We start from the raw sequence: 23,974 nt of genomic DNA, 5'->3' as shown, positions 1-23,974 counted from the left end.
CTGTCTTCAGATCCCCCTACTGTAGTCTACTGTATGGGTTGACGCTGCTTCTTCAGATCCCCCCTACTGTAGTTCAGATCCCCCCAGTCTACTGTATGGGTTGACGCTGCTTCTTCAGATCCCCCAGGTTGACGCTGCTTCTTCAGATCCCCCCCAGTCTACTGTATGGGTTGACGCTGCTTCTTCAGATCCCCCCCAGTCTACTGTATGGGTTGACGCTGCTTCTTCAGATCCCCCCCCCCCCCCCAGTCTACTGTATGGGTTGACGCTGCTTCTTCAGATTCCCCCCCCCCCCCAGTCTACTGTATGGGTTGACGCTGCTAAGTGAATGTGTGGGAATGCCAGGGAACTTGTAACCATAGGGTTGTGTGGGGGGGTTGAGTCCCTCTGGGGAAGTTATAGGCCTATCCATTCTTCCCCAGAACAGAATCACTTAACCTCCGCTATTGAGGTTGTTTTATAGTTGCTCTTACTGTTACTCCCACCCACAGACAGTGCAGAGAGGAGAGGGGCGCTGTGAGAAAGTAGGGCACTCCTTGATAATGTGTCCAAAGGGATGGGTGGGTTCATACACAGCTCCAAAAGCACACAGTGTTTCCTCTTCACTCAGAGAATCCCTGCAGTATGAGCACTTTTTATTCTTATAATCCAACCTATTTGTCAGTGCACTGGAAGACATGTCAGATGAGTAGAGTAATGCTGACAGGCTAAGGACAGAATGCTGCTGTGTGTAGCCGAGCATGTGCAGAGTTGTGAACACACTGTTCCATAACAGCAGCCCATCAATTATGAATACACTGCACTTGGTAACATTTGTTACCCTTTCACAGATTGTTTTAATGCCATTATGGCCCAGTGTAATCTCTAACTGCTCGGATGTTGTTTCCTGTTGGGGGACTCAGATGGGTATTGCATGAGGCTCCTCTGTGATGTCATCCTGTCCAGTGCTCGTGGAGGTTGTTACATCCAACTGTGGTTCCTCGGCAGTCAGTCAGTGACTGAGTCTCTGACGGGGACCGACCACCAGGCCACTGTGTGGTGGGTCTGTGGGGTTCACTGTCAGCCCTCACCCTGTCTTTGTGTCAGCCCATGGACCTGGAAGGCTTTAATGAGCTCTTGTTGGCACCGGAGGACCAGCCTAATGTTTATCTGTGTGCACAGCGTGTTTGTGTGTTTTACCATGTATGCCTGAACTGAGATATAAAAAGGTAGTCTGTCTCAAGTTATACTGTACAAAAAATGGTTTCATGAATTGAAATATAAGATCCCCAAAATGTTCCGTAAGCACAAAAAGCTTATTTCTCTCAGTTGTTTACATCCCTGATCGGGAGCATTTCTCCTTCACCAAGAAATCCAACTGACAGGTGTGGCATATCAAGAAGCTGATTAAACCGCATGATCATTACACAGGTGCACCTTGTGCTGGGGACAATAAAAGGCCACTCTAAAATGTGCAGTGTTGTCCCACTACACAATGCCACAGATGTCTCATGTTGAGGGAGTGTGAAATTGGCATGGACTTAGAATTCCTTACAATCAAATGCCAACCGCATTATCTACCAAGAGAATTCTCTCCTATCATAATCACAGCCGTGTATATTACCCCCCAAGCAGACACATCGACGGCCCTGAAAGAACTTCATTGGACTCTATGTAAACTGGAAACCACATATATCCTGAGGCTGCATTTATTGTAGCTGGGGATTTTAACAAGGCTAATCTGAAAACAAGGCTCCCTAAATGCTATCAGCATATCGATTGTGCTACCAGGTCTGGCAAAACCCTAGACAACTGTTATTCTAACTTCCGCAACGCATATAAGGCCCTCCCCCTCCCTCCCTTCGGAAAAGCTGACCACGACTCCATTTTGTTGCTCCCAGCCTATAGACCGAAACAAGAACAGGAAGCTCCCGTGCTCAGGTCTGTTCATCGCTGGTTGGAACCAATCGGATTCCACGCTTCAAGATTGCTTTGATCACGTGGACTGGGATATGTTCCGCATTGCGGCGAACAACAACATTGAGGAATACACTGATTCGGTGTGCGAGTTTAGTAACAAGTGCATCAGTGATGTCGTACCCACAGCGTCTATTAAAACATTCCCCAAACAGAAAACGTGAATTGATGGCAGCATTCGCACAAAACTGAACGTGCGAACCACTGCTTTTAATCAGGGCAAGGTGACTGGAGACATGACCGAATACAAACAGTGTAGCTATTCTCTCCGCAAGGCAATCATACAAGCTAAGCGTCAGTACAGAGACAAAGTAGAGTCGCAATTCAACGGCTCAGACATGAGAGGTATGTGTCAGGGTCTACAGTCAATCACGGACTACAAAAGAAAAACCAGCCCAGTCACGGATCACGATGCCTTGCTCCCAGACAGACTACATTTTTTGCTCGCTTTGAGGACAATACAGTGCCACTGACACGGCCCGCTACCCAAACCTGCGGGCTATCCTTCACTGGAGCCAACGTGCGTAAAACATTTAAATGTGTTAACCGCGTCCTCAGAGCATGCGCAGACCAGCTGGCTTGTGTGTTTACGGACATATTCAATCAATCCTTATCCCAGTCTGCTGTCCCCACATGCTTCAAGAGGGCCACCATTGTCCCTGTTCCCAAGAAAGCTAACTGAGCTAAATGACTACCGCCCTGAAGCACTCACTTCCGTCATCATGAAGTGCTTTGAGAGACTAGTCAAGGACCATAACACCTCCACCCTACCTGACACCCTAAGCCCACTCCAATTTGCTTACCGCCTCAATAGGTCCACAGACGACGCAATCGCCATCCCACTGCACACTGCCCTAATCCATCTGGACAAGAAGAATACCTATGTAAGAATGCTGTTCATTGATTACAGTTCAGCATTTAACACCATAGTGCCCTCCAACTCGTCATCAGTTCAGAACACATTCGTAATTTTCAATAACGGCCTAGGAACGTTCTGCCTCGCTTAGAGGCAGAATGACAGAATTTTACCTCTTTAGCTCGGGGGATCCAATCTTGCACCCTTACAGTTAACTAGTCCAACGCTCTAACCACCTGATTACATTGTACTCCACAAGGAGCCTGCCTGTTACGCGAATGCAGTAAGTCAAGGTAAGTTGCTAGCTAACATTAAACTTATCTTATAAAAAACAATCAAACAACGACTGTCGTTGCTCCAATGTGTACTTAACCATAAACATCAATGCCATCAATGCCTTTCTTAAAATCAATACAGAAGTATATATTTTTAAACCTGCATATTTAGCTAAAAGAAATCCAGGTTAGCAGGCAATGTTAACCAGGTGAAATTGTCACCTCTTGCGTTCATTGCACGCAGAGTCAGGGTATAGGCAACAGTTTGGGCCGCCTGGCTCTTTGCGAACTAATTTGCCATAATTTTACGTAATTATGACAACATTGAAGGTTGCACATTGTAACAGGAATATTTAGACTCATGGATGCCACCCTTTAGATAAAATACGAAACGGAATAAACTCGTAGGCTCATATTTCTGTGTGTTTATTATAGTCAAGTCTATGATTTGATAGAGCAGTCTGACTGAGGGGTGGTAGGCAGCAGCAGGCTCGTAATAGTCAAAGGTATATGGTTTAGAGAGAGAGTTGACGCGTTGTAATTCCTGTAATAACTTGCGGCTGAACTTGAAAGGGGTTCCTTCATTATTTTACCGTTCATGTCTTCCATAGAGAATGTCTTGATCTACTTCAAATAAGGTCTGTGTTTCGTGCATTATTAAAATAGGATTTCCTGCATATAGAAATTAGTTTTTTTCAACATTCACCATATAGACAAATAAATTTGATTTTGATTTGACTGCAGAAATGTCCACCAGAGCTTGTTGCCTGGGATTTGAATGGTAATTTCTCTACCATAAACTGCATCCAATGTCGTTTTAGAGAAGTTGGCCTCACATCCAACTGCAGACCTTGTGTAACCATGCCAGCCCAGGACCTCCACATCTGGCTTCTTCAACTGGAGGATCGTCTGAGACCAGCCACCTGGATAGCTGATGAAATTGAGTAGTGTTGCTGACTGTAATAAAGGCCTTTTATGGGGGAAAACAAATTCTGATTGGCTGGGCCTGGCTCCCAAGTGGGTGGAGAACAGTGATTCTGTAAAATCATTGAAATTGTTGCGTTTTATATTTTTGTTCGGTAGAGTTAGTCTTGTCTTTTAGGGCTGGGATGATACCAGTATTGTGATATATTTCCTGACAAAAATGAAAACTCTAAGCAAACCAAACTCTTTGGTCCTTTTTAAAAACCTGGTGTATGCTATTTTCCCGACCATACTGTAATTTTCTTGATGATTTGAAACCTCTACTTTGAGGTGGCTGAGTAAGGGCATTCCAGGCCTTGTGATTGAGTGTGAGCACCTTAGCCTACGTTGAGGGCTTATTGCAGAACATGTGGTTGGTTCTATGAGTTACACAGTTAAGCACAAGGCCTATTGGTTACCAGAGGAGGAAGGCTGTAAATACGACTCAAAACAACCATAGGAAACAATACTTTGCAAACAATCACTTTCTTCATAGACTTAACTGGAACGTAGCATGTAAACATGTCTTAGTGGGTAGTATGTCTCAGGAGTAACCACAGTTCAAAACTAGCCAAGTTTTCACAGAACCGAGATACGCAGCAGCCACCGTTAAGGCTATTATTACTATGTCAAGTTATTTTCCTAATCGCTCTTGTCTTGGTACTTTGTGGCATTGCCAACAAAGCTTGTTTTAGTTGGGGTTTTCTGTAAAGTAAAGGAGTCAGAGAGCGGGAGGGTTGTGGAAGGAGAAACCACCGTGATCCACAGAATGCTGCCTGGTGTTGTGCCACATCCCTCAAAACTACATTTCGCTTTGGGATAGGTTTCACTCTCTCTCCCTCTTCTGGTCTTTCTTTCTCAAACACACACACATACACACACGTAATTACTGTGGCACTCCTGGCGACAGGCAACCTCTATTTAAACTAGCTCAAACCACAGCCAATCAGACCATCTCATTCATCCCCAAATCCACCAATCAACCAGTCTCAAGGCCTGAGGCTCATAGGCTGCATTTACACAGGCAGACAAATTCAGATTTTTTAAATTTTTTTTTGATCTCTGTAATTGCTTTGAAAAAGATGTGATGTGAAAAGATCTGATATGATTGGTCAAAAGACCAATTAGTGGAAAAAATGTCAGAATTGGGCTGCCTGTGTAAATGCAGCCAAATTACCTTAACACTTACAAAACTTCAGCAGACATCATTCCCTCTTGCCTAGCTGTTGCTGTCCTTGTTTTTACTCCCTTACGTTCTTTTCCCAATTCTCTCTCTCTCTCTCCCTGGAGATTTCTCAGAAGGGCAATCTGTGTACAGCAGCTAGCAGCCACATCTCTGTAGTTCTACTACTAGTCGATTAATGAACATGTAGATCAGCTTTGGCTGGCATGCAAACAAAGTGTCTGAAATAGGTGAGAGTCATTGAGTAATGTGTGGTCTGTTTGTGTGAGTTTGAGTGCCTACACACACACACACACACACACACACACACACACACACACACACACACACACACACACACAACGCCTGGGCATTATACACCCTCTTCTGCTCTTTGAGAATGAGATGCAGAAATATGTGAAAAAGCCTACATTAGTGTGGACCCCTTTGCCTGAGATTGAGTCATCATCAATCTACGAGGTGCTCTGTTTTCTTCCTCTATGGATAGGCAGTGCCTCAGCTTGTTTGTCTGTCAGAGAGAGTTTATGGGAAGTGGGAATGGTCTTTTGAGGGGGATTTTCCCTCCACAGTCTGGCTGGCCAGATATACTAGGCAGTTGTGTGTCCTTGGAGTCCATTGTCGAATATGTTTTTAGGCATGCAGGCTGTGTTGGCTTGGTGCGTTCCTGGCATTCCCTCAGTGAGGTGACTGTGTGAGTTGTTCACCGTTTCACACACACAGGATGTTCCCTACCTCATTAGCATGGGCCTGTACACTATCCATGACTGCTCCCCAGGCTGTCCTAGTGCTTCAACCCACAGTCATAGGCTCCAAGCCACTGATGCTGCCTGTCTTTAGCTATCCTTCTGATTCTCTATCCACATGGACCTTTCCTCCTTGGTTGAGGACCCTTGTTTTCGCTGTCACGCCGCTGAATGATTTGGGAGAGAGTGGTGCTCTTCAATGTGACGGTCCATTTAGGTTTCACCACATTTCTTTCATTCATCTCAGAATAAGGGTCTGTGAATGCCATGGCTGTATGCTTATGTGAAGGATGGATGGAGTTGGGAGAGACCTACTCTTTGTAAAGGAAGGCCGCTCTTCTGTCTGTAGTTTATTAAGATGATCGAACTCCATGAGTCACTCCCCCCAAGCCGCTCTCCCCCCGTATTGACCAACCTTTATATAAACATTCTGGAATGGTTTTGCCAGTGTTACCACAACATTATTACAGCATTAGTAAGGCATTATGACACCATTAGCAAAGCACTAACTTCCACAGTATGAGCCCTGCGTTATCATGGCCATGGCATTACCCTAGCAGGCCTGGTTCCTCCATCACCCAGCAGAGATGTACTCCCCTGTCTGGTACAGCAGGCCTGGTTCCTCCATCACCCAGCAGAGATGTACTCCCCTGTCTGGTACAGCAGGCCTGGTTCCTCCATCACCCAGCAGAGATGTACTCCCTGTCTGGTACAGCAGGCCTGGTTCCTCCATCACCCAGCAGAGATGTACTCCCCTGTCTGGTACAGCAGGCCTGGTTCCTCCATCACCCAGCAGAGATGTACTCCCCTGTCTGGTACAGCAGGCCTGGTTCCTCCATCACCCAGCAGAGATGTACTCCCCTGTCTGGTACAGCAGGCCTGGTTCCTCCATCACCCAGCAGAGATGTACTCCCCTGTCTGGTACAGGAGGCCTGGTTCCTCCATCACCCAGCAGAGATGTACTCCCCTGTCTGGTACAGCAGGCCTGGTTCCTCCATCACCCAGCAGAGATGTACTCCCCTGTCTGGTACAGGAGGCCTGGTTCCTCCATCACCCAGCAGAGATGTACTCCCCTGTCTGGTACAGGAGGCCTGGTTCCTCCATCACCCAGCAGTGTACTCCCCTCTGGTACATCCTCCATCACCAGCAGAGATGTACTCCCCTGTCTGGTACAGCAGAGGCCTGGTTCCTCCATCACCCAGCAGAGATGTACTCCCCTGTCTGGTACAGGAGGCCTGGTTCCTCCATCACCCAGCAGAGATGTACTCCCCTGTCTGGTACAGGAGGCCTGGTTCCTCCATCACCCAGCAGAGATGTACTCCCCTGTCTGGTACAGGAGGCCTGGTTCCTCCATCACCCAGCAGAGATGTACTCCCCTGTCTGGTACAGGAGGCCTGGTTCCTCCATCACCCAGCAGAGATGTTCTCCATCACCCAGCAGAGATGTCTGGTACAGGAGGCCTGGTTCCTCCATCACCCAGCAGAGATGTACTCCCCTGTCTGGTACAGGAGGCCTGGTTCCTCCATCACCCAGCAGAGATGTACTCCCCTGTCTGGTACAGGAGGCCTGGTTCCTCCATCACCCAGCAGAGATGTACTCCCCTGTCTGGTACAGGAGGCCTGTGGGGGATGAGTCCTTCCCCTCCTCCAGACAGAGTTAACCACCTCTGGAGAGTTCAGGATCTCTGGAGCTGGGGCATATGTTTTTTATTTTGGCGAAGACTTATGTCAAGTATCCTGTGCATTCCAATGCTCAGGGGGGGGGGGGGGTGGAAACCTGATGCCTCTAGAGCTGCTACTGTGCACAAAGTAATGATCTAACCTGTGACCTTGTGTGTAAAAGCAAACACACACACGTAATGACTAAACCTTCTGTCCCTGTGTTCAGCGCGCATGTAACTGTGTGTGTTCAGTGTTTGACAGATGAAGTCCGTGTTAAAGCCCTAGTCTGTTCTCTCTGACTAGAACACCTGCTGTCTGTGCTCGCTGAAGTGGCTCTCCAACCATGTCACTACGTGCATCATCCACCACACAGAGTCGCCCAACTCACTCTCCCAATTTCCCCACCATAGGGAGGGAGTTGAGTTAAATGATCAAACTTAATAACAGCCATTTTATATTGGTACTAATGGATCTGTCCTTAGTATGTCCATCAATACACTTGGATATTTCAGTATTCTCTCAGTGCCTTCAGAAAGTATTCACACCCCTTGATTTTTCCCACATTTTGTGTTACAGCCTGAATTTAAAATGGATGTTGTGTCATTGGCCTACACACAATACCCCATTAAGTCTTTAGAAATTTTTACAAATTAATTGAAAATGAAATGCTGAAATGTCTTGAGTCAATAAGTATTCAACCTCTGTGTTATGGAAAGCCTAAATAAGTTCAGGAGTAAAAATGTGCCTAACCCTCGTCAATTTCCATGGCCCCGTGGAAATGTATTATTATTTAAAAAACTGTCTAACAAGTTACATAAGTTGCATGGACTCGTGTGTGCAATGATAGTGTTTAACATGATTTATGAATGGCTACGTCCTCTCTGTACCCCACACAAAATGATCTGTAAGGTCCCTCAGTCAGTGAATTACAAACACAGATTCAACCACAAAGACCAGGGAGGTTTTTCATTGACTCACAAAGAAGGGCACATATTGGGAGATATATGTAAAATAAAAAACAGACATTGTATATCACTTTGAGTATGGTGAAGTTATTAATTACACTTTGGGATGGTGTATCAGTACATCCAGTCACTACAAAGATACAGGTGTCCTTCCTGACTCAGTTGCCAGAGAGGAAGAGAACCCCTCAGGGATTTCACCATGAGGCCAATGATGACTTTAAAACAGTTAGACTTTAATGGCTTTGATCGGAGGATGTATCAACATTGTAATTACTTCACAATACTAGCCTAAATCACAGAGTGAAAAGAAGGAAGTCTGTACAGAAAGAATATTCATTTTAGCAATAAAGTTTTAAAAAAGTAAAACTGCAAAAATATGTCAAAGAAAGGAACTGTCCTGTATACAAAGCGTTATGTTTGGGCCAAATCCAACACATCAGAGTGCCACTCTTCATATTTTCAAGCATGGTGGTGGTTGCATTATGTTATGGGTATGCTTGTCATCGGCAAGGACTAAGGAGTTTTTAGGATAAAAATTAACAGAATATACCTAAGTACAGGCAAAGTCCTAGAGGAAAACCTGGTCTGCTTTCTAACACACTGTGAGACAAATTCACGTTTCAGCAGGACAATAATCTAAAACACAAGGCCAAATATACACTGGAGTTGCTTACCAAGACGACATTGAATGTTTTGACTTAAATCGACTTGAAAATCAATGGCAAGACAGCCATTTTCAAGTTAAGCAATAATCAACAACCGACTTGACAGAGCTTGAATAATATTTTTTTTAAATACAAATGAGCAAATATTGTACAATCCTGATTAGATGCCTGGCTCTAGTTCTCTGAGACCTCCAGTGATGACGGAGTGGGATTTCACCCAGGCATTGTTGTAGTAACTCTAACACACGTCACGACCTAGAGGAACACCTCCCAATGAGTTGATGTCATTTAATATAATGTGTTCATGACACGTGTACCCAAATACACTATCAAAGCCACTAACACAAACAATAGTTCCTTCCTATCACTAGCACACAGAGGTATAGTAACACACACACACACACCTGCTGCCACGTGAGTGGTGCTTGTGAAGGTAGTGCTGACGGAGGGAGAATGATCACTTGAGTCTCCTCTGGGAACGATCTGTCCTTGCTGCCAGGACTGTGTGTGCGTGTGACAGAGGCTACAGTCGTGCTTCTTCTCTGTGATGAGTATGCGTGTGCTTCTCTTCATGGCTGATTCATTTTGATACAGTAGAAAATTACATTTCATTTGTTCCTCTGAAAGTGTAGTTTTCACACCCGTTTATTAAGGAAGATCATGTAATCACAGGAGCGTTGAGGAGGAAAGCATTTGTTGGCCTTTCCTCTTTCTCCTGACGGTTAGGTGATTACATTGAAGATCATGGTGAAAGAGGCTCTCTGCTTTTGAGGGGAGCCTAAAAATAACAACAGAGAAGATGAAAGCTCTGATTGAGCAGATCTCTAGTGGTCTGGTTATTAATAGGATATATAATCTATTGCAATTTAAACCACCTGACTCCCATTATAAAAAATCTCCATCTTAAAGTTCCAGTTTCAGTAGTGAGCACCGATACAGCCACACCTCTCCTGGACAACAGGATGGTTCTGTTCTACAGTTCCCTTCATCAGAACCCACGTCCTGTAGGTCCTCCTCTGTGGATGAAGCTCGACCTCTGCTGGGTTGCAGTGTAAATTGTTCTATTGTGGATTTCCTGGCTGAGAATAGTCACTGTGTGTAACGATCTAACTAAATGAGCCACCAGGAAGTGACACAGCTGCCAGTGATCTTTGACATGTCTAGCAAGAGTCAACAGATGTCCAACAGTAAACACAACACTGTGTTTCCTCCTTGTTGACCTAAGAGCCTTGCAAAGTCAACTGTGGGCAATGTGGGGCCGTGCAGTAATTTGGAAAATTCAGACCTAGTCGTTGCGCTGCAAGCTAGTAAAATATCTGGGGGATTACAAAGAGTTCTGACCGTTTCCCACCCCTGTAAAATGCCACAACTCAACCGTTAATCTCCAGGGCACGACATAGCCTTGGATGTTCAGAGAATTGTTGTGTTCTTTGATTAAATCCTGTCCTTTAATGAATGGCCATCCTCCTGTTGATTTTCCTCTCCTCCCCCTCTCTTATCTCTGTGCTCAGGTCACCCCAGGTTCAAAGGTTGGTGTTGTTAGGGGGACACTCAGGAAAAACCGTCTGTTTTATGTTGGCGGGGGGGTTGGGAGATTGGGCTGGGATTGTTGTTGGCACGACAAAAACAGGCGGAATGTTTGGAGTCAGTTGCCAAGCAATGCTATACAATGACGTCTTCCCACTGGCAGCTTGTTGCAATTAGTGATTTCGTTGAGGGGGCTGGCGGCTTGCAGCATGATGGTATTATGATGTTTCACATGTATTCTATCTGGGACTCATTCCTTACTTGTTTTTCCTCTTTGCCAGAATCTCTTAGTGATACATTTGTTTCCTCTCCCTCTGTATTCTCCTGTTTCCTCTCCCTCTGTATTCTCCTGTTTCCTCTCCCTCTGTATTCTCCTGTTTCCTCTCCCTCTGTATTCTCCTGTTTCCTCTCCCTCTGTATTCTCCCGTTTCCTCTCCCTCTGTATTCTCCCGTTTCCTCTCCCTCTGCATTCTCCCGTTTCATCTCCCTCTGCATTCTCCCGTTTCCTCTCCCTCTGCATTCTCCCGTTGCCTCTCTCCCTTTGTCTGTGTCTGTGGACCACTGCTGATCTTAATGCTGTGTGTGTGTGGACAGGACATGTAAATGACTGGAGGGGATGACATGGCTTTAGGGAGAAGTTCTGATTGGAGACCGGGACTGAGCGAGCATTTTCACAAAGGGATGCTTTTAATTCCTGGATTCAGGTCAGAAGTAGGGCAGGCAGCTATTGCACCAGAATGCACTGATCTTCGGGAACACACGCAAACACTGGCCTGTGTATTATTATGATGGAAAACCAAATGCCGGTTGCTGTGGATTCATGATCAGGTCAACACAGATGTCTGTGAATGCTTAGTTTGATGGCACTGACTAAGCTTGTGTTTTGTTTGGAATGTCTAAGCGGGAGCTGACGTCAATGCTCTTTCAACTAAATATATATATATATATATAACTGTCTCGGTCTCTCCCGACCACACACGATTAATGTTTATTGAAGAGTATGATCATCTTCAGATGACACATACATGAAATGAAGATATCTACACTGAACAAAAATATAAACGCAACATGCAACAATTTAATACAAAGAGTTAAAGTTCATATAAGGAAATCAGTCAATGTAAATAAATGAATTAGGCCCTAATCTATGGATTTCACATGACTTGGCAGGGGTGCAGCCATAGGCCCACCCACTGGGGAGCCAGGTCCAGCCAATCAGAAGGAGTTTTTCCCCACAGAAGGGCTTTATTACAAACAGAAATACTCATCAGTTTCATCAGCTGTCCTGGTGGCTGGTCTCAGACTATCCTGCAGGTTAAGAGTCTGGATGTGGAGGTCCTGGGCTGCCGTGGTTACACATGGTTTGCAGTTGAGGCCAGTTGGACACTGCCAAATTCTCTAAATGGCTTATGGTAGAGAAATTAACATTTCAGATCTCTGGTAACAGCTCTGGTGGACATTCCTGCAGTCAACCTGCCAATTGCACACTCCCTCAACTTGAGATATCTGTGGCATTGTGTTGTGTGACACAACTGCACATTTTAGAGTCCCCAGCACAAGAGGTACCTGTGTAATGATCATGCTGTTTAATCAGCTTCTTAATATTCCACACCTGTCAGGTGGATGGATTATATTGGCAAAGTAGGAATGCTCACTGACAGGGATGTAGCCAAATTTGTGTGCCAAATTTGAGAAATTAACTTTTTGTGCGTATGGACAATTTCTGGGATAATTTATTTCAGCTCTTGAAACATGGGACAAATTCTTTTGTTTTGTTTTTATGTTGCGTTTTATTTTTGTTCAGTATAGTTGAGGTCATCCATGAACACGTTGTGTGTGTGTGTGTGTGTGTGTGTGTGTGTGTGTGTGTGTGTGTGTGTATTATATATGTATGTATGTGTGTGTATATAATATATGTATTTTATTTATTTATATATTACTGCTCAAAATAATTAAAGGGAACACTAAAATAACACATCCGAGATCTGAATGAATGAAATATTCTTATTAAATACTTTTTTCTTTACATAGTTGAATGTGGTGACAACAAAATCACACACAAATTATCAATGGAAATCAAATTTATCAACCCATGGAGGTCTGGATTTGGAGTCACACTCAAAATTAAAGTGGAAAACCACACTACAGGCTGATCCAACTTTGATGTAATGTCCTTAAAACAAGTCAAAATGAGGCTCAGTAGTGTGTGTGGTGGGGGGGGGGGGGCTCCACGTACCTATATGACCTTCCTACAATGCCTGGGCATGCTCCTGATGAGGTGGCGGATGGTCTCCTGAGGGATCTCCTCCCAGACCTGGACTAAAGCATCTGCCAACTCCTGGACAGTCTGTGGTGCCATGTGGCGTTGGTGGATGGAGCGAGACATGATGTCCCAGATATGCTCAATTGGATTCAGGTCTGGGGAACGGGCGGGCCAGTCCATAGCATCAATTCCTTCCTCTTGCAGGAACTGCTGACACACTCCAGCCACATGAGGTCTAGAATTGTCTTGCATTAGGAGGAACCCAGGGCCAACCGCACCAGCGTATGGTCTCACAAGGGGTCTGAGGATCTCATCTCGGTACCTAATGGCAGTCAGGCTACCTCTGGCGAGCACATGGAGGGCTGTGCGGCCCCCCCAAAGAAATGCCACCCCACACCATGACTGACCCACCGCCAAACCGGTCATGCTGGAGGTTGTTGCAGGCAGCAGAACGTTCTCCACGGTGTCTCCAGACTGTCACGTCTATCACATGTGCTCAGTGTGAACCTGCTTTCATCTGTGAAGAGCACAGGGCGCCAGTGGCGAATTTGCCAAACGTCCTGCACGGTGTTGGGCTGTAAGCTCAACCCCCACCTGTGGATGTCGGGCCCTCATACCACCCTCATGGAGTCTGTTTCTGACCGTTTGAGCGGACACATGCACATTTGTGGCCTGCTGGAGGTCATTTTGCAGGGCTCTGGCAGTGCTCCTCCTGCTCCTCCTTGCACAAAGGCGGAGTTAGCTGTCCTGCTTGGGTTGTTGCCCTCCTACGGCCTCCTCCACGTCTCCTGATGTACTGGCCTGTCTCCTGGTAGCGCCTCCATGCTCTGGACACTACGCTGACAGACACAGCAAACCTTCCTGCCACGGCTCGCATTGATGTGCCATCCTGGATGAGCTACACTACCTGAGCCACTTGTGTGGGTTGTAGACTCCATCTCATGCTACCACTAGAGTGAAAGCACCGCCAGCATTCAAAAGTGACCAAAACATCAGCCAGGAAGCATATGAACTGAGAAGTGGTCTTAGGTCACCATCTGCAGAACCACTCCTTTATTGGGGGTGTATTGCTAATAGCCTATAATTTCCACCTGTTGTCTATTCCATTTGCACAACAGCATATGAAATTTATTGTCAATCAGTCTTGCTTCCTAAGTGGACAGTTTGATTTCACAGAAGTGTAACTTGATTTGGAGTTACATTGTGTTGTTTAAGTGTTCCCTTTATTTTTTTGAGCAGTGTATACACACACACATCTCTATCTATATATTATATACACACACCTATCTATCATATATATATATATATATATATATATTAGTCCAGCGGTAACGATCAGTACTTGAGTTTTTTAAATAAACAGCAAACCAGGTTTTAAAAACCCAGATAAAGCGGCACCTCATGGCACAACGCCTCTCCCCTATTTGACCTAGATAGTGTGTGTATTGATATGTAGGCTACGTGTGCCTTAAAAACATGTTTATTAATGTTCTGTATTATGTCATGTTTTGTGTGGACCCCGGGAAGAGTAGCTCCTGCTTTCACAACCGCTAATGGGGATCCTAATAAATTAGAAAATAGCATCCATGATTAGGCTATATGCTAGCTAGTAGGAATGTGCATCTTTCCCTTTCAAGACGATTCGATACGTATCTATATACAGGGGCTGGATACGATACCGGAACGATTTAGTGGGAAACGATTCGGTTGCATGAACACATTAATTTTCCATTCTAAATTAAAATCATCTGCTGATGGAGCTCATGAGCCATCTCTCTCTGAGCCGTCTCTCTCTCTCTGAGCCGGCTCTCTCTCTGAGCCGGCTCTCTCTCTGAGCCGGCTCTCTCTCTGAGCCGGCATATTAAGTGTTTGAGCTAGTAATGCATCAATATTTATCATTTACAAATTAGCTGTGACAGCCAATGAATATATAGCATAACTTTGGATTTCCTCTGAAACGTGATTCTGCGGTATACAGGGTAAAATTAATTAAATGGATAATTTAATATCTAAAATTGACCATATACACTGATAGTTTTTGCTTTAAACAATGAAAACTATTGCTGATGGTGAACCTGGACAATCTAAGCCCCGTTCAGCAGATAGCCTATAGCTAGATTAGGTGTGTCTCCAGTAGCTTACTTTCATTTTGGTAAAACACAATTTTCAACTTTGCATAGATAACAATAACCTACCTAGCAAATTATGTAGGTGGTCACTCAACTAATAAAGCTTGATATCACGCATGCCATTTTAGCATTTAAATGCTGAATGTGCCACGCCGATGTACAAGATCAGGTACATGCTGCCTACCTTGCGTTAGTTAGCTTGTGCGAAGCTGGGCACAGCGTACAGTTTGACTAGGCTACTGGTATTGCATGGAGTGGACGCATCAATTGGCGATTTGTAACATTTTGATACATTTTTGGACCCTGCATGTTAGATTTTGATTGGTTTAGATTTGGATTGTCCTCCTTACCTATTAGCATACTTCTACACGTACATAGGCTCTGCATGTGTTTTTATGTGTGAAAATGGCACCAATAGAGTTGGCTGCTGTGCTTCTAGCTCTTAGGAAACTCTGCAGTGTTTTTTAAAATGTATTATTTCTTACATTATAAGCACAGCATTTTGGGGTGTTATTACATACAGGCGGGATATCAGAGCGGCGGTAACTCTCAAGCACTACCAGTATTACCAGCAGGAATATGACTTTCCAGAATCCTTTGTTCACACCCCCCCAGGGCAATTTAACTGATTCCAGAGGCCAACCCAAAACCATGCCGGCGGAGGAGAGGTACTCAGTGGTCTTCCTGTCTGACTTAGGAAGTGCGGGGTGTATGTTTCATGATTAACGACTCATGTTGTGATTGTGATAACGTACAGGAACTCAAGTCCTTTTGTTCACCCAACCCAGAATACCTCATCAAATGCCGACCGTATTATCTCCCAAGAGAATTATCTTCGGTTATAGTCACAGTCGTGTATATCCACCCCATTCAAGCCGATACCACCACGGCCCTCAAAGAATTTCACTGGACATTATGCAAACTGGAAACCACATATCAAGAGGCCGTATTTATTGGAGCTAGGTATTTTAACAAATCAAATTTGATAAAAAGGCTGCAGAAGTTCTATCATCACATTGACTGTAATACTCGCGCTGCTGAAACACTCGACCACTGCTACTCTCCAACTTCCGGGATGCCTACAAGGCCCTCCCCCACCCTCCTTTTGGAAAATCTGACCACAACTCCATTTTGCTGCTCCCTTCCTATAGGCAGAAACTCAAACAGGAAATACCTGTGCTAAGGACTATGCCATGCTGGTCTGACCAATCAGAATCTGAGATTATCAGGAAGTGCATAGGAAATGTTGTACCCACTATGACTATTAAAATTTATTCTAACCAGAAACTGTGGATAGATGGCAGCATTCACGCAAAACTGAACGCGTGAACCACCACATCAAGGTGACTGGGAATATGGCAGAATACAAAGTGTAGCTATTCCCTCACCAAGGAAATCAAACAGGCAAAATGCCAGTATAGAGACAAAGTCGAGTCGCAATTCAACGGCTCAGATATGAGACGTTTGTGACAGGGTCTACAGGCAATCAGACTACAAAAGGAAAACAAGCCACGTCGCAGACACCGACGTCTTGCTTCTGGACAAGCATCTACCTTCTACGGCTGCTTTGAGGATAACGCTACCAAGGACTGTGGGCTTTATTTCTCCGTGGCCGATGTGCCTAAGACATTTAAGTGTTAACCCTCGCAAGGCTGCTGACCCTAGCCGCATCGTCAGCATGCACAGATCAACTGGCTGGTGTGTTTACAGACATATTCAATATCTCCTTATCCCAATCTGCTGTCACCACATGCTTCAAGGTGGCCACCATTTTTCCTGTACCCAAGAAGGCAAAGGTAACTGAACTAAATTATCGCCCCGTTGCACTCACTTCTGTCGTCATGAAGTGCTTTGAGAGACTCGTCAAGGATCTACCTTACCTGTTACCCTAGACCTATCAATTTGCTTACCGCCCCAATAGATCCACAGACGATGCAATCACACTGCCCTATCCCATCTGGACAAGGAATAGGAATACCTATGTAAAAATGCTGTTCATTGACACTAGCTCAGCATTCAACAACATGGTAATGTCCAAGCTCATCATTAAGCTCGAGGCCCTGGGTCTGCCCTGTACAACTGGGTCCTGGACTTCCTGACGTGCCGCCCCCAGGTGGTGAAGGTAGGAAACAACATCTCCACTTCGGTGATCCTCAACACTGGGGCCCCACAAGGGTGCGTGCTTAGGCCCCTCCTGTCCTCCCTGTTCACCCATGGCTGCGTGGCCACGCATGCCTCCAACTCAATCATCAAGATTTCAGACGACCCAACAGTAGCATGCTTGATTAACAGCAATGACGAGACCGTCTATGGGGAGGAGGTGAGGGCTCTGGGAGTAACAAGAAAAATAACCTCTCACTCAATGTCAACAAATCAAAGGAGATGATCGTGGACTTCAGGAAACCCCCAGGGAGCTGGGACCGAGAGACTGAAAATGTCTTCTATCTCAAAGCCATCAAACTGTAAATAGCTATATACAGTTGAAGTTGGAAGTTTACATACACCTTAGCCAAATACATTTCAACTCAGTTTTTCACAACTCAGTAAAAAGTCCCTGTCTTAGGTCAGTTACGATCACCACTTTATTTAAGAATGTGAAATGTCAGAATAATAGTAGTGATTTATTTCAGCTTTTCTTTCTTTCATCACATTCCCAGTGGGTCAGAAGTGTACATACACTCAATTGTTTTTTTGTAGCGTTGCCTTTAAATTGTTTAACTTGGGTCAAACGTTTTGGGTAGCCTTCCACAAGCTTTCCACAATGAATTTTTTTCTCCATTCCTCCTGACAGAGCTGGTGTAACTGAGTTAGGTTTGTAGGCCTCCTTGCTCGCACACGCTTTTTCAGTTCTCCCCACAAATCTTCTATAGGATTGAGGTCAGGGCTTTGTGATGGCCACTCCAATACCTTGACTTTATTGTCCTTAACCTCTCTGGGCAACCCGACGCGCTAGCGTCCCACCTTGCCAACAATAAATGCAAATGCGCTCCGCCAAATGCTAATAGCACTCGTTAAAACTCAAACGTTCATTAAAACACACATGCAGGGTACTCAATTCAAGCTACACTTGTTGTGAATCTAGCCAACAAGTCAGATTTTTAAAATGCTTTTCGGCAAAAGCATGAGAAGCTATTATCTGATAGCATGCAACACCCCAAAATACCTGAAGGGGACGTAAACAAAATAATTAGCGTAGCCGGCGCAACACAAAACGCAGAAATAAAATATAAAACATTCATTACCTTTGACAAGCTTCTTTTTTGGCACTCCTATATGTCCCATAAACATCACAATTGGTTCTTTTTTTTCGATTAAATCGGTCCTTGTATACCCAAAATGTCCATTTATGAAGACTGTGTGATCCAGGAAAAAAATTCTAAACGCAACGTTATTTTTTTAAATTAAAAAAGTTGCCTATAAACTTTGACAAAACACTTCAAACTACTTCTGTCATCCAACTTTAGGTATTAGTAAACGTTAATAAACGATCAAATTGATCACAGAGCGATCTGTATTCAATAGGAGCAAGTTTGGAAAACGTAGTCCACTTTCCCCCTTCCATTTCTTCCTGCTGTGTACCCGACGAGAGGATGTGCCTTACACTTATGACCAAGGATTTACCTGCATAGAAATCACAACACTGGCGACATCGTGTGGAAGCTGTAGGAACTGTAAGCCGTTCGCTATCTATTATACCTTGCAATAGACAATACGGAGACTGGCGGATTGATTTTTTTCTTCGTCGATTTTGTGATCAGGTTGCCTTGCGATTTTGACCACGAAACACGTTCAGTTATAGTCACAGACATTATTTAACCAGTTTTAGAAACTTCAGTGTTTTCTATCCACACATACTAATCATATGCATATGCTATATTCCTGGCATGAGTAGCAGGACGTTGAAATGTTGCGCGATTTTTAACAATGTTGAAAAAAGTAGCCCGATCTCTAACAGGTTTTAAGCCATTTTGCCACAAATTTGGAAGTATGCTTGGGGTCATTGTCAAATTTGGAAGACCCATTTGCGACCAAGCTTTAACTTCCTGACTGATGTCTTGAGATGTTGCATCAATATATCCACGTAATTTTCCTGCCTCATGAAGCCATCTATTTTGTGAAGTGTGTCAGTCCCTCCTGCAGCAAAGCACCCCCACAACATGATGCTGCCACCCCCGTGCTTCACGGTTGGGATGGTGTTCTTTGGGTTGCAAGCCTCCCCCTTTTTCCTCCAAACATAACAATGTTTTTTTTAATGGCGGTTTTGGAGCAGTGGCTTCTTCTGTTTTTCGCACCAAAGTACGTTAATCTCTAGGAGACAGAACGCATCTCCTTCCTGAGCAGTATGACGGCTGTGTGGTCCCGTGGTGTTCATACTTGCGTACTATTGTTTGTACAGATGAACATGGTACCTTCAGGTGTTTGGAAATTGCTTCCAAGGATGAACCAGGCTTGTGGAGGTCTGCAATTTTTTTCTGAGGTCTTGGCTGATTTCTTTTGATTTTCCCATGATGTCAAGCAAAGAGGCACTGAGTTTGAAATACATCCACAGGTACACCTCCAATTGACTCGGGCTACTTGACAGATTATTTCACTGTATCACAACTCTAGAAGCTTCGAGAGCCATAACATAATTTTCTGGAATTTCCAAGCTGTTGAAAGTCAGTCAATTTAGTGTTTGAACTTCTGACCCACTGGAATTGTGATACAGTGAAATAATCTCTGTAAACAATTGCTGGAAAAATTACTTGTGTCATGCACAAAGTAGGTGTCCTAACAGACTTGCCAAAACTATTGTTTGTTAACAAGAAATTTGTGGAGTGGTTGAAAAATGAGTTTTAATGACTCCAACCTAAGTGTATGTAAACTTCCGACTTCAAATGTACATAGACTTGAAATCACTGGCCACTTTAAGTGGAACACTAGTCACTAATAATGTTTACATACTTTGCATTACTCATCTCATATGTATGTACTGTATTCTATCCTACTGTATCTTAGTCTATGCCGCTCTGACATTGCTCATCCTTATATTTATATATTCTTAATCCTATTCCTTGATTTATATTTGTGTGTATTGGGCATATGTTGTGAAATTGTTAGATATTGCTGCTCTGTCAGAGCCAGAAACACAAGCACTTCGCTACACCCACAATAACATCTGCTGAACACGTGTATGTCACCAATACAAAAAGTGGTCAGATGAAGCAGATGCTAAACTACAGGACTGTTTTATCACAGACTGGAACATGTTCTGGGATTCTTCCAATGGCATTGAGGAGTACACCACATCAGTCAATGGCTTTATCAATAAGTGCATTGAGGACGTCTTCCCCACAGTTACTGTACATACATACCCCAACCAGAAGCCATGGATTAGAGGCAACATTCGCACTGAGCTAAAGGGTAGAGCTGCTGCTTTCAAGGTGCGGGACTCTAACCTGGAAGCTAACAAGAAATCCTGCTATGACCTGCGACAAACCATCAAACAGGCAAAGCGTCAATACAGCGCTAAGATTGAATCATACTACACCGGCTCCGACACCCGTCTTATGTGGCAGGGCTTGCAAACTATTACAGACTACAAAGGGAAGCACAGCCACGAGCTGCCCAGTGACACGAGCCTACCGGACGAGCTAAATCACTTCTTCTATGCTCACTTCGAGGCATGCATGAGAGCATCAGCTGTTCCGGACGACTGTGTGATCACACTCTCCGTAGCTGACGTAAGACCTTTTAAACAGGTCAACATACAACTGGCAGGTGTCTTCACTGACATTTTCAACATGTCCCTGATTGTAATACCAACATGTTTCAAGCAGACCACCATAGTCCCTGTGCCCAAGAATGCAAAGGCAACCTGCCCAAATGACTACAGACCCGTAGCACTCACGTCTGTAGCCATGAATTGCTTTGAAAGGTTGGTAATGGCTCACATCAACACCATTATCCCAGAAACCCAAGTTCCACTCCAATTTGCATACCGCCCAAACAGATCCACAGATGATGCAATCTCTATTGCACTTCCCCTTCCCACTTGGACAAAGGAATACTTATGTGAGAATGCTCTTCATTGACTACAGCTCAGTGTTCAACACCATAGTGCCCTCAAAGCTCATTGCTAAGCTAAGGATCCTGGGACTAAACACCTCCCTCTGCAACTGGATCCTGGACTTCCTGACGGTCCAACCCCAGGTGGTGAGGGTAGGCAGCAACACATCTGCCACGCTGCATCTCAACACTGGAGCTCCCCAGGGGTGCGTGCTCAGTCCCCTCCTGTACTCCCTGTTCACCCACGACTGCATGGCCAGACACGACTCCAACACCATCATTAAGTTTGCCGACGACACAACAGTGGTAGGCATGATCAACGACAGGACAGCCTATAGGGAGGAAGTCAGAGACCTGGCCGGGTGGTGCCAGAATAACAACCTATCCCTCAACGTAACCAAGACAAAGGATATCATTGTAGACTACAGGAAAAGGAGCACCGAGCACGCCCCCATTCTCATCGACAGGGCTGTTGTGGAGCAGGTTGAGAGCTTCAAGTTCCTCGCTGTCCACATCAACAACAAACTAGAATGGTCCTAACACACCAAGACAGTCGTGAAGAGGGCAGGACAGAGCCTATTCCCCCTCAGGAAACTAAAAGGATTTGGCATGGGTCCCGAGATCCTCAAAAGGTGATACAGCTGCAACATCGAGAGCATCCTGCCTGACTGGTTGCATCAATTACCTGGTACCGCAACTGCTCGGCCTCTGACCGCAAGGCACTTCAGAGGGTAGTGCGTACGGCCCAGGTCCTGCCATCCAGGACCTCTACACCAGGCGGTGTCAGAGGAAGGCCCTGAAAATTGTCAAAGACCCCAGCCACCCCAGTCATAGACTGTTCTCTCTACTACCGCATGGCAAGCGGTACTGGAGTGTCAAGTCGAGGACAAAAAGGCTTCTCAACAGTTTTACCCCTAAGCCATAAGACTCCTGAACAGGTAATCAAATGGCTACCCGGACTATTTGCATTGTGTCCCCAACTCCTCCTTTTATGCTGCCGCTACTCTCTGTTTATCATATATGCATAGTCACTTTAACTATACATTCATGTACATACTACCTCAATTGGGCTGACCAACCAGTGCTCCCGCACAGTGGCTAACCGGGCTATCTGCATTGTGTCCCACCCGCCAACCCCTCTTTGTTCATCATATATGCATAGCCACTTTAACCATATCTACATGTACATACTACCTCAATCAACCTGACTAACCGGTGTCTGTATGTAGCCTCACTACTTTTTATAGCCTCGCTACTGTATATAGCCTGTCTTTTTACTGTTGTTTCATTTCTTTACCTACCTATTGTTCACCTAATACCTTTTTTGCACTATTGGTTAGAGCCTGTAAGTAAGCATTTCACTGTAAGGTCTACCTGTTGTATTCGGTGCACGTGACAAATAAACTTTGATTTGAATAACATCTGCTAACCACGTGCATGTGACCAATAACGTCTGCTAACCACGTGCATGTGACCAATAACGTCTGCTAACCACGTGCATGTGACCAATAACGTCTGCTAACCACGTGCATGTGACCAATAACGTCTGCTAACCACGTGCATGTGACCAATGTGATGTTATGAGGTAAATGATGTCCAACTGAGAGACAGATGGAGGGTATAGTGTGTCGAGGGGAAGTTCGTATGCTATTGCCACAGTCCTTTATTGCCGTCATCAGTGGGCATATTACATTTACAGCCATACACATTGCACACAGGCTTATGTTTCACTGCCCAAGATAAGTACAACTCTTTTGATTATACTTCGTGACTAACCACAGGGGAATGTGGTTATTCTTTCCTTTTGATTCTTACAGTCGTTCTTCAAAAAAAAATGGAATTAACTGATTGTTGATGGTGAAACTAATCATTTTCTCTTTCATTCTCTCCCTCTCTGTGCTCCAGGTGTGGGGTGCAGTCAGGTGTTGGTTCCCCGGAAGGTGAGTGCTGTATTGGGGAAGAATGTGACGTTGGGCTGTAGCGTGGAGGTGGGGGCCAACCTCAGTCTTACCCAGAGTTCCTGGGAGCGCCGGCTCCCCACAGGCTCGGTGACTGTGGCGGTGTACAATCCCGTGTTCGGCATCTCGATCCCCCCAAACTATGTGCGCCGCCTGTCCTTCCGCTCACCCTCCTCCCATGACGCCACCATCGTACTGGAGGATGTGGGCTTTGAGGACATTGGAGTGTACACCTGCAAGGTGGCCACCTTCCCCCTGGGCAACACACAGGCCTCCACCACTGTCAGCGTGCTCGGTAGGAGTGTGTGTGCTTGTGTTGGGGTGTGCTTGTATTGGGGTGTGTGTGTGTGTGTTCCAATTAGAGCTGGGACAATAAACAGGAAATTATTGACACTGACTATACCGATCACTTATCGCAGGCATTTTGCTGATATTATAAGTGACCTATACTAGAGAAATGTGAAGTTTGAAATTAACCTCTAGCGTCGAGCAATCCCGTATCCGGGAGCGTAATCATAGCCTCAAGCTCATTAGCATAACGCAACATTAACTATTCATGAAAATCGCAAATGAAATGAAATAAATATATTGGCTCACAAGCTTAGCCTTTTGTTAACAACACTGTCATCTCAGATTTTCCAAATATGCTTTTCAACCATAGCTACACAAGCATTTGTGTAAGAGTATTGATAGCAAGCATAGCATTAAGCCTAGCATTCAGCAGGCAACATTTTCACAAAAACAAGAAAAGCATTCAAATAAAATCATTTACCTTTGAAGAA

General features: G+C 44.9%; 1 protein-coding gene across 2 annotated transcripts in view; it reads left to right on the top strand.

Moving 5' to 3' along the window:
• LOC135550555 (nectin-3-like protein) overlaps positions 1–23,974 on the top strand; it is a 66,573-nt gene that overhangs the window by 20,977 nt on the left and 21,622 nt on the right. For both annotated transcript variants that reach the window (XM_064981481.1, XM_064981480.1), the window contains exon 2: positions 23,140–23,487. In XM_064981481.1, the coding sequence (XP_064837553.1) occupies positions 23,140–23,487 (348 nt within the window). The remainder of the gene's footprint in view (positions 1–23,139; positions 23,488–23,974) is intronic.

This window comes from Oncorhynchus masou, chromosome 12, assembly GCF_036934945.1.
Source record: "Oncorhynchus masou masou isolate Uvic2021 chromosome 12, UVic_Omas_1.1, whole genome shotgun sequence".
Taxonomy (NCBI): domain Eukaryota; kingdom Metazoa; phylum Chordata; class Actinopteri; order Salmoniformes; family Salmonidae; genus Oncorhynchus; species Oncorhynchus masou.
This window is presented reverse-complemented; position numbering and strand designations above follow the sequence as displayed.